At 46.7% G+C, this 12142-nt stretch overlaps 1 protein-coding gene across 4 annotated transcripts in view; it reads left to right on the top strand.

Moving 5' to 3' along the window:
- The first annotated feature begins 2890 nt into the window (after positions 1-2890).
- Positions 2891-12142, top strand: part of nrp1a (neuropilin 1a) — a 79312-nt gene continuing 70060 nt past the window's right edge. For 2 of the 4 annotated variants that reach the window (XM_080793451.1, XM_080793448.1), the window contains exons 1-3: positions 2891-3407; positions 4816-5245; positions 6606-6780. In XM_080793451.1, the coding sequence (XP_080649577.1) occupies positions 5185-5245; positions 6606-6780 (236 nt within the window). In that variant the 5' untranslated portion in view covers positions 2891-3407; positions 4816-5184. Of the gene's footprint in view, positions 3408-4374; positions 4414-4815; positions 5246-6605; positions 6781-12142 lie in introns of those variants that run through there. The other 2 variants (XM_080793449.1, XM_080793450.1) reach the window with 2 other exon arrangements.

Raw genomic sequence — 12142 nt, 5'->3', positions numbered from 1 at the left:
GTAAGGATAAATGCCAAATCAGTCTAATATTGAATTTTTGAGGGAAAGCCCTATAGCGTATACATGCATTGCTGCGGACATTGGCTGGTTTTAAAAAAAGGGAGAGGTCCAATGTGGATAGTGGTGTGGCTCGTGTCAAACCAAACGTCTCTCCCCGGGGGACTTAATGGCACAGCAGTAAGCGAGGCCAGTGCCTGGTTGTTGGGCTCAGCATGCCATAATAATATGATATACTCTGGTTGATATGACATCAGGACTGGCATCCTGCACCCAGTCATTTGGGGGCACCGATGGAAATCTCAGGCCTTTTAATGTGCGCAGCTGCATTCGGAAGACTGACAAGACCACTGGATGGGTTGGGTGATGGGTAGCCCGCCATATTCCCTGAGGGTTGGCTGGGTCAGGGTAGCTGCCTTCATTTCCCTTTATACCAGTGAAGATTTCTCTGTGGACCAGCTTTGTTGATGGATGCACCCTGCAGTGAATGTAATGTTGTGGCTCCCCCCCCCCCCCCCCCCCCCAAACACACACGCACACACACACAAAGTTTTAACGCATCATGAGCTTTCTCTCTGACTGTCTCTGACTGGTGAACAAAGGCCACGGCTAATGAAATCAAAGCAGACTGCTCACGGAAGACATAAAATGTCGGCTTTTGTGCAGGAGCTAATTATTCTCCAGGAATGTATTAAAGATTAGGGGGGATATACGAAGAAGCAAATCCTTTAAATGGCTCTTTTCTTTGTTCCTTCACAATCCCCCCCTCATTTTAGATATGGTAGAAGGCAGACAGGCACCCTTGTGAAATGACTCTGAGCCATTGTTCCATGTGTTATCCTGCAGACACGCAAGGCTAGTTAAGAGAGCCGCCTTTGATAGAGATGCCCGGTACCACCACTAGAACGTATGTGTTATCAGCAAGACAGAATTATACTACAGCTGGAATAATGTCGCTCAATCCTCTCTATCTCGCTTTCTGTGTGTGTGTGTGTGTGTGTGTGTGTGTGTGTGTGTGTGTGTGTGTGTGTGTGTGTGTGTGTGTGTGTGTGTGTGTGTGTGTGTGTGTGTGTGTGTGTGTGTGTGTGTGTGTGTGTGTGTGTGTGTGTGTGAGAGTGTGAGTGACATGAATGTGCTGTGATCGTTGCCTGTCTTATAATGTTCCATTGTGTCATAAGCACTGAAAAAGGGTCAAGTCGTTGCACCTTCAGACCCTGGCTGTCAGCCTCCTGAATAGACATGTGCAAAGCATATCTCACTCAGTCATGTTGTTCTCAACAGTTCAATTCAAATGTCAATTGCCATAGTTACATGCAGCAAAAACTTAAGTGTGGTATACCAGCTTGCGGTTTTACCACATGAATGTTTATTACAATAATTTGTTATAATAATAATAATAAACATCATCATACTCATCATAATAATTAGTAGCCTAGCTAGGCCTATGTATTATTTTGAATTTTATTATTGTTAATATTACTTATTAGTAGTAGCCTAGGCCTATTGGTAGTAATCATAGCTATTTATTATGCATGCAGCATCAGCAGTAAGTTGTAACATTGTATTGAGTTTGTGCTTGAAATGTACTGCAAACTGTTAATACATATTTAAATCAATCAATCAATCAATCAATTATTCTATACTGTTCAATGTCTGTAAAGAAATATTACTTGCGTCACTTAACAGTGATAAGAGGAGAGCAATGTCCAACCTGTGAGGTTGAACTTGTTTGAAACCACAGACCTTCTCTGTCTAATGCATAAAGGAAGGACACGGGGTGAGGCAGGCAGCCTTGAGCTCTGTCTGGGTTGCTCGCTGCACGGCTCAGACACCCCCCTACAGGGCAGATAGAGAGCGCGCCTCAAGCCCTCAACACGGGACGGGACCTTCGAGCCCTGGGGGTGACTGTGGTCAAGCTCAGTACAAACGAGCTTCTGTTAAGAAGAGTGCAGTCTGCAGCCTATCGGAGTGTGGCCATGCACTCTGCAATCTGATAAACCGTCAATGATGTCTCTCAGACGACCCTCCAACGAGGCGCTGTCTCCAAGGTTTACTGGTTCCCCCACTGTCACCTGTGGCGGTCATAGAGATATAGGATCCCATTCTTCCACTTTCTGTGTATTTTTTAACTGCATGTGGTGCATGGGTATTGGGTTGGAATAAAGAAAGGGTGGCATGATGTGCACGTTGCTATTAAAATAATACATGACATAGCCTATAGCCTAGGCTACAGTTCATTGACAAGAATCTCAATTCTACTATTGAACTTGCTAATATGAACGTGGACTCACCTATAGGGCCCCTTGGGTCGCCAGTCCCCACAATTATGATCCATCCAACTCGAGTCGAACCACATTTGCAGCAAGGCGAAATGTCATCGATTGGGGGAGGGACTCGAGGGAGGGGGTGTAGTCCATTTAGCTAATACAACAGGAACATAGAGATAAAACTGTATAAGTTCGGCTATATTAGAATAACAAACGAGCTGATACAAGATGGCTTTTAGCCAATTGTACAGAGAGAGACACACAGTGGATGTCTGCACTTAAGCCCGCTGTCTCTAATGTTAACTTTCCCATTCCTAATAAAGGCTACAGTACACACACAAATACACACGCGCACACACGCACGCACACATGCGCACACACACACACACACACACACACACACACACACACACACACACACACACACACACACAGTCACACTCTCTCTCTCTCTCTCTCTCTCTCTCTGCTGTCAGTGAGTGAGACAGTGCGGTCCGGGCAGCAGGCAGAGCTAGGCTAGAATGTGTGTGTGCATCTCGATTGCAGAGGCAACCCCCTGGTAAAGGGGCGTGTGACTGATCGAGTCAGCGCCGCCGGAGACTCGAGTCCCGCATTTCCATCACCGGAGCAGCAGAGAGCGGTGACGCGCGGAGCGGAGAGAATTTAACCCAGGGAATAAAACTTCTACAAATCGGTCGAGGACTTTTGTTTTCCGTTTGATCCTTTCGACCTTTTGGGAGTTGACTATTTTCTCAACGCCTGATTTGTTATTTTTATTTTTATATATATATATTTTTAATAAGCCACGGTCGGGTCTCTCTCACTAGTCACTGGCGACAATAGCGAGCGAGAGAACCGAGATAAGCGGAGAGCGGATCAGTTTGTACGCGGAGAACAAGAGCCAGTTTGGGGGCATTCGGCGGTGCGAGGAGCCGGTGCAGCCGTACCGGACTGTGCGACCAGTTGCCCCGGCGTGAGGAGGGGGATACCTGGATAGGCTACTGACCTTTATAGGCGCTGGAAAACCCCAGCTACAGTGAATTTCTAACACACTATTGGATATATGAACGAACACGCATAATGTTGGAGAGCGCTTCACTCACAGCCTGGATGGCTTTGTGACTGTGAGTCGCCAAGACGCAGGTGATCATTGCAGTTTGTTGTGCGTGGGCTGAAGGGATCAATGCTGCATTTTGTGCGCACAGAAATTATGATATGTTGGTGTAGCCTTTTAAATTAATTTGACTCACTGACGTTTGCTTCTGATTTTTCGAAAGCAATATATTATGATGCCGTCGTTAAATAAATACCCCTAACTCTATAGCTATATAGGGTACTGCAACCTGGACAATAGGCTTTATAAATTGAACGTATTTATATTACATTGGGTTCGTTTAATATGCACTCAGGCGAGTGTGATGTGTATATTATTGACATATAATAGCCCGTGCTCCTGCCCCTTTGTGCCGTGGGTGACCCACCGGGGCAGAAGGGTCTTGGTTGAACAACTATCCAATACTATGAATTACACTTTTTATTGATTTCACCCAATTGTCTGAGTGGCATTTAGCCTACACTGCTGCGACGCCAGGCTTTAACAATCGGAATATCTGGGTAGTTATTGACAGAAAAGAAGACAGAAACCCAGATCATGCCAGATGTTAGGCTATAACGGAGGAAAAATAATAACTTCTCTCGTAGCTATTATGAGCAGCATTTCAGGCCGTTGATTTAATTTAGGTCTACTACTGTATGTTTCTTTGGGTGGGTCCATTCGATACATTGCTCTTGAACCGAACGTGAAATAAAGGTGAAACATTTTGGTTTTGAGAGCTATAGGCGTTAAAGGTTCGGTTGGCACAAGCGCACATTTCACATAGTGTCAGATGAGATGTCGACGTCGACCTGTGTCATTTCATTATATCAGACCCATATGGAGAGAGAGAGAGAGAGAGAGAGAGAGAGAGAGAGAGAGAGAGAGAGACAGGTATGGGTGTCAGACAGTGTAGACGAAACGAATGAGATTATAAATATCAGAGAGAGAGAGAGAGAGCCTACAAACGTGATAAGAAGAGAGAGAGGGGTGCTAGGTGAGACTGAGCGAGGACAGCAGGCAGAGCGAGAGAGAGAAGCGAGTGCTGCTGTGAGTGTGAGTGAGTGAGTGCCCGTTCCAGTGGACGCTGCAGGCAGTGAGACCCGCTCCACTCATCAATTCAAGTCTTCCCATATAGGTTGGGTTGGATATTTGACATCAAGCCAATCAGCAAACTCCTGTGTGAGATTCCAGCTCCACAGAGCCAAGCAGCAGTGTAGGCTATAGCTATACTACACGGCCTATAGAAGCAAAGTGGTCGCAGTTTGGGGGTGTATCTCTCCTTGCCTTAAAGCCCGTGTTAAGGGCAATGCCAGTCAGTCAGACTCGCCAGATGTTGGCTTGTCAGCTTCTGGAATGGGCAAAAGGGAGCAGCATTGCCGGCACATATAAAGACGAATGATCCAATCTGCGCCCATTTATTGAATAATAACCAATCTGTCTCCTTTCCATTTACAGCAAAGGATTACCTCTGGCTGCCTGGTCATCACTAAACGGAATAAGAACGGAGGCCTATTTATTATTTATTTATATATTTTTGTGGACTGACTTCTTTGGGAGGATATGGCAACGCAACTACTGGAGAGGGGAAACAGGAGCTGAATGACAGGATGCAAGCGACGACTTGAGACGCATTTTCAGACCCAATTCCAGCTGACACACTTCTGCTTTATTTTTGTTGTTTAGCCGGACGCCAAGGCTATAGTTATAGACACAAGAAGGAACAAAAGCTGCCAAACTAACAGGAAGAAGAAGGAAGAAAAAAAACTTTGAGAATCTTTATTTCGTTTCCCCCCTCATAATTTTTATTTTTGTTACAAAACAAGGATGCATTGTGGATTAGTTTTTATCCTTTTAATGGGAATCTTCTTCGTTGCCAGAGCTAACGGTAAGAGTCAAGAGGGACAACTATATATATATATATATATATATATATATATATATATATATATATATATATATCACCTTTCCAATCTGCAACCCGTATTATTAATAGATTTTTGCCGATTCTTCTGTTTGTGTTATGAAAGAGTTCATAAAGGACTGTCTTCTGCATGTCTGTACGTCCCCGTTCCTTGCGCGGATGATGGCATTCTTACAAAAGTAGTTTCGTTTCCACTATCCGTGAAACGAGCTCATTCATATAAGAAAAAGTAATCTCAATGCACTTAATTGACCAATTTATTTGAATTGGAAGTACTTTGCGTACAAGGCTAGCCCGGCAGATGGTGTGCTACTGTGCTTTAATCAGAAAGCATGACCAGGCGCACAAATGAAGATTAATGTCATTTTGGGGGGAATCGGTAGCTTTGTTCATTAAAACAAAATCTTTAACGGGTAGTCTGAGAAACAACATTATAGATCATAGGCTAATAATAATCCGCTTGCGGTCTCAGCAAACGAAAAACGATTTAATTGACACCATTTTTCAGCTTCCATGCTTGTGCACTCTGTACACCTTTGCATAATTTGGGTCATTTTCTCTTCTTTATGAGGCAGTTAACTGTCCTCCAGTGGCCAAGAAAACTTAGTTGCTTTCCCAATGTGTTTTCCCTATAGCCTATATGTTTTAGCTATAGCCTCTATACTGGCGAACTTGTTTTATGTGTTTTATTTTTCTTTATATAGATGAATAGGCTATTTATGCATAAAGAAAAGGCTCAAATGTCTTTCCTTTTAAATGTGTTTTTCTTTTGAAATCCTTAATCCTTTATAGGCCTATATAGGCTCCAAAACCTTGTGATTATTATAGCCAGTGAAAATTATAGGCCGGGAGTTTTGTTGCTGTAGACTAGAGCTACAATATGTAGCCCATAGGCTAGCTATAGGCCTACTACTACAAAGTTAACTCCGTAAACTCGAGATATAATTAGCCTAATCATAAACGTCCAGAGTCATGGGATTAGGACAGGACAGGCAGGCCAGGCACTTGGCTATTTTACGATTTTTGGACTCACCGTCTCACCATGCCTAATCTCTCATTAATGTTCTGCTCAGTCGGCTAGCCTATTTGAGGTGACAGACAAAGAAACCGAGTTTTTAGTGCACACTTGTGGAAAATTGGACGTTATCAACTTATCATGTTGTATAATATTGGAAGATATTTGTGTTGGCGCTCTGCCTAAAACACAGCAACACGGCACGGGTATACAGGCGAAAAAGTCATTATTTCGCCCAGAGTATAGCCTCATATGAGCCTCATCATCCATTTCCTAACTGAGGGCTTTCACTTTCTCTCTCTCCTGCAGACAAATGTGGAGACACTATCAGAATCACAAACGCAAACTACCTCACGTCGCCCGGCTACCCGGTGTCATATTTCCCCTCACAGAGATGCGTGTGGGTGATAACAGCGCCTGGGCCTCACCAGCGGATCCTAATCAACTTCAACCCGCATTTTGATCTGGAGGACCGCGAGTGCAAGTGAGTAGACAGCCCCTCTCTGCTCTCTCTTCTCCCCTCTGCTGTCCTCATGCGCATTGCGCGTGAAACCGCGCCATCTAGCGGCCGTGGATTTATTATTGGATTATTGGATATTGAGTCTGCTCTCTACATACGACAAAAGGAATGTCTCTCAGCCATATGGTTTTGGAATGTCTTTGCTTCTCGTCTTTGTGGCATGATATCATGGGGGTTGCTGTGCTGTTACAGAGCGCTCTTGCAGAAGGCATGATTAGGCCTAGGCCCTAGTGCTTCAGAAAACACTCACTGGGATATTCACTATGAGGCCAGTAGTTTCCTCTCAGAGCCAGCCAGTCGGTCAGCCTATTTGACTCCTGAACTGTGTGCCGTCTCGTCCCAACAAGGGCTAAGCGGTTCACTTGTCGTGGTTCGGATTGCTGGGTGACGGCGATGAAACGCGAGACAGACAGTAATTTGATGAGTGCCGGTGTCACTGTGGTGCCTTGAGGCAAAACTGTACCTGGGCAGACTGCCTCTCGCTGGTGATGACACACTGTGTGTGTGTGTGTGTGTGTGCGCTCGTACGCTTGTGTATCCCTCTGTCTCCACTGTGTGTTTGCGCTCCAGGGCCATGGGGAGAATACAGTACTTTGCTGGATCCTGTTACTGTATCACCACTCCACCCAAACCTCTGCCCTACGCCCCCTTTGTGCTCCTTGAATGTCTCTGTATACATTTGCTCGGATCCTTTTTAATCCCAGATTTTCTTTTTGGCACTTTTAACCTTTTCCTTTTAACCTGTCTGAGATTTATGGCTGGCTCTATGCCACGCTGCCTTAGAGGGTGGATCCTCGTTGACACATCTTCTGGCTCCAATATCACCAAGGGGACGGTTAAACTGTCTTAGGTCCAGGGTGATATAGAGAGAGAGAGAGAGAGAGAGAGAGAGATGAAGGGATTTAGTAACAATAGACTGCCTCTGTTAATCAAATTAGCCCAGAATGAATTTCCTGTGTCTAAACACGCAGGGTTTTAAAGAATCAACTCTCTGGCCTGAGGCAAAACGAGGGTTTGGATTTTATTTTGTTTTGTGTGTTTTTTCGGGTTGAAAGAAGTGGCAGGTTTGCTTTACAAAGCTGTTTTTTGTGATCCAGCGCTGTACTATCATTTGCAAATTAGTTCTGCTCTCTCATTTAGCTGCCACTGAATTTACACAGTGGCGATTGCTTAGTTAATTGGCTGTTCATAAACGTGTTAGCGAGTGAAGTTTGTGTAATGTGAGTGTGTATGGCTGCGTGATTCCATGTCCACCCCCCCCCCCCCCCTTCTCTCTATCTCCCTCTCTCTCTCTCTCTCTCCCTCCCTCTCTCTCTCCCTCCCTCCTTTTCCTAACCAAATGTGCTTATTATGTTTGGAGCGGAGCCAGTCTGAGCAAACGCCGATGGTGCGGTCACGGGTTACGGAGCACACGGATACAGGATATACTAACAACTAACCTGGAGAGACGGCTGTGAAACGTAATCAAGTCGCTGCCGATTCATGTGGGCCAGCACGCACTGGAGATTGTGCTGGAAACGGGGTCATGTTGACCTCCTCGGGCCCTTTCCTTTTTTAACCCGGGCCCCCACCGCCGCCACCCCTCTCCCCGGTGTAGCGTTTCATTTTTAATGTTGTAATGGAGTGGTTTTCATGGGGCTTTAGTTCCACTTCGCTATGTTTCACCTCACAAGGCTTCACATAGACTTAGGTGAAGATTGTGCTGTGAAGTGAACACCCCATCTTGATTTTAAATATTGTCACTTAATGTAAACCCACCGAGGGGGTTGTGGTCGTTGCATTATTAAACCCTATATACTTTGCTGGACCGTGGTCCCCTACGGTGCCATCGTATTAGGAGGATGCGCTGTGAACTTGTCTGCTATTTTCCGTCAAAATGTTCACCTCCCAGAATAGGGTTCACGTGGTTTACAGCCAGCGAGACATGTCATAAGTAACTCGATTATGATGGGCGGATTAGAGTAGACCATCTACCATGGCTTAACCCATCATCAGTAGCTGCAGCATGGTGTTATTGCCACTGAGCGCCATCAGACGTTTGCGGCCCCACTCACCAAAACAGCCCCTTGCATAATGGAAACTGCTGAGGGCCGGAATGGCCTTCCTTATCTGATGGGCTAGTAGAGTAGAGTGGGTGTGGGGGCGGAGGGGGTGGCTACAATGCATGCTTCAGTGCGCCGCCATGCAATCTAATTAGTGGGCAAATGGAACACACATGCTCCGCATGTTCACCCAACATGGCCGTTATCAGCAGACCAAACAAGGAGCACTCAAAGTGGGAGCTTTGCGACAAGAAAAACAGGCCTTAAGTGAGCGTAGAGCCGCGGCAGGCTGCGCCCGGTGTTGTTGCACGTGCTCTCCACTCTCGGCAGGTTTGTTTGGGGAGGTGCAGGGGAGCTGTATCCTGAGAGCCGGGGGGGGTGGGGGGGGAGGAGGAGCCCCACTCCATCGCAGAGAGATAAGGACTAAGTGAGCCCTACCGTTCTGAATGCAGAGCATGTTTGCCTTTCACGCACCGCCTGCAGACGTGCACGGTGGAGTGGAGTGGAGTTTGCACGGCCCAGACCGGGGGCCCCACAGCCCACACACTGTTCTCCTGGCTAATGCAGTTTGAGGTGAAGGCGCAGCCGGCGTCAAAACAAATGTTTGAAGGGAATTTGTTCCGAAAATCAATGAGCAGCTAAGCTACAGTATAAATATATATACTACATATTACTTCAGTTCACTCACTCCCTGTGCCACCCTCTCTCTCTCTCTCTCTCTCTCTCTCTGATCTGATAAGGGCTGTCAAGCTCGTATGGCTGACAGTCCAGCCATCTGGAGGGGGGATAGCAGCTTTTTGGTGCATTTGAAACTAAACATCTGACAGACAGGTTTCACTTACGGGTGAGTCGATCTAATTGCATAAGACAGGCAGGCTGTTTCAATGGGACCGACCATTGAGCAATTGCAGCTCACCGAAATTGAAGGCCATAGCAAATGTTTTGTGTTGTGCTACTGCTAGCTTCTCTCTCTCTCCTCATCGCCTGCTCTCCTCCTGGAGGCTGGAGCCTTTCTGTTTCTACTTGGTATGATGTGCTCTTGACAATGCCATGAATCATTGATGGCCTCGGATTTGCTGACCAGACCAAGGGAAAAAAACTTCCCCATGCAGCACACTGAAATCCCTCACAGTCCAACCAGCCAAGGCTGCTCCACAGCTGCCTGATTTTTCGCTTCCCTTTAGTAAAAGAGAAGAGAGAGAAAAAGAGAATGTCTACTCCCCACCCCCTCACCAACTCTCTTTTCCCCCTGCCTCTCTGGCTGGACAGTCTTTACTGGACCCTTAACAGAACACAGTGTGACGGCCTGTGCAGTCCTGAGAAGCAGAGGGCAATGGGTGTGTGGGTGAGAAGGGATGACACGGTGGCGGTGGCAGTTGGGCGGGGGCGGTTGGGGTGGCGGGCTGTAGATATTCGGGGAATGCCTTCTGAAGCAGCCCATTGTGAGTGAGAAAGTCAGGGAGAGCCCCCTGCCTGACAGCGCCTCACAAGTCAACCTCACTCTAAGGCTTGGAAAATGCACTCTTTTTCCCTTTTCTTTAATTGCACCCCTCCCACCCCCCCATACACACACACACACACACACACACACACACTTCCCAGCCCCCTGCCACTCCCTCCCCCCCCCCTGCTGAGTTGCCCCCGAAAGAGAACTGCCTGTCCTGCTGAGAAGGCAAACATTCTCCACTGTGCTCCACGACAATACACATCCTGCCTCCCCGTGGCATTCCTGGCCAGGTCTGCAGTCCAGAGATGACTAACTGGAGTTAGGGAGGGATGGTATAGCTGCACAGGGGGAGCGTTTTTTAGCCATACCCGGGGTCTATATGCGGTGCGCCCCCTCATACACTGGCCCCTTTTGTTATGTGGAATCCCAGTAGGATCTTTGACTCACATGCCGCTGTGACAGTAAACAATGTGAGCCACCTGTTTCTTGGGAGCGAGAGGAAAATACACTACGGGAGGTTGGTTTAAGGGGGAAAGTTACCACTTTCCTTAATTACTTTAAATACCTCACACACCACCTGAATAGCATGCTAGAGCATTGCACGACAAGGTGGGGTGGGGGGTAGCTCTGGGAGGAATTTTCACTTCCAGTGGAGCTTCACAGTTGGGGAGCAAGACACTGTAACTCTCGCCCCTTCCGGATCACTCATTTCTCTCTCTCATGGCAAGGAACCAAACAATAACAAATGGACAACTGGACTGTGCGGTTGTCCATCAGCCGTTGTCAGAGAAGAAAATGAATAAGGCAGGAATGCAACGGGCCTTTTTATTTTCTCTCTCTCCTTGGGCAGTAGATAGAGGGCCTTAGAGACGGGAAGGGATGTGATTTCTGGCGACCGACTAGGGGGACATGGAATGTTGGGGATACTTACAGCCTTAGTGAACATTATTTCTGTTGTTGCCGTGCACGTCCTCGCGTGTGTGGGGAGGAGGCCTCTGCTGTAGGATTTGGTAATAATAACCACTGAAATGATGCACCTTGCATTTTCCAAAGCAACCGTTCCCACATGTTCGTAACAATGATAATCAAAGTAAATTATATTGAAACAGTGTGCCTCGGGGAGAGGGGGAAAAAAAGAAACTCATCAGAGGTGGCACACAGGGTAATCTATTTTTAATATTAGTTTGCTCTTCATCACAATTATGCAGAACTGTATTTGCTCAGTGTGGAAAAGAATGTCCTCTGATGACTATTGTGAATGAGGAATATCTGTTTACATAGTCGGACGATGTCCTAAGCTCCCATAAATGTAATGAGACAGGTTGACCCACTGTAAGCTCTGTAAATAGCATTTCCCAAATGAAAGTAGGCTGGCAGTATTAAAATGTTCCCCTGGGGAGTTGTTCACCTTCATTACCAGCCAGAGGGTAGAAAGGGCCAGACAGAGAATAGTGTCAGACACATTGTTTCATTAAAAAATGTGTTTCTTTTTGGTGAGTGAGTGAAGAAGTATGAATTAGGTTTTAACCCTAATTTCTCTCTGTCGGTCCCCTGTTCGCTCTCTCTAACACAAGAGGTTAATGGCGTTCTCTATTGGCACACACCTGCGAGCGAGTATTGTCTAGTCTACCTGTGTCTGTGCATGTGTGTTCGTCTGTGCGCACAGCCAGTGGACCCCCCCCCCCTCTAATGGTGGAGTGTTCACCTTGGCCGACGTTTGGAAGGACAGTCTGATTGAAAAGCTTTCTGGTCGTGGCATCTGCCGTCCTCCCCGCTGCTCTGTCACTTCTTTGATTCATGCGCACCCCGGGCACCTCGGCCGCCAGGCAAGCCTCTC

The sequence above is a fragment of the Protomyctophum bolini genome, assembly GCF_963924005.1.
Source record: "Protomyctophum bolini genome assembly, chromosome: 21".
Classification (NCBI taxonomy): domain Eukaryota; kingdom Metazoa; phylum Chordata; class Actinopteri; order Myctophiformes; family Myctophidae; genus Protomyctophum; species Protomyctophum bolini.
This window is presented reverse-complemented; position numbering and strand designations above follow the sequence as displayed.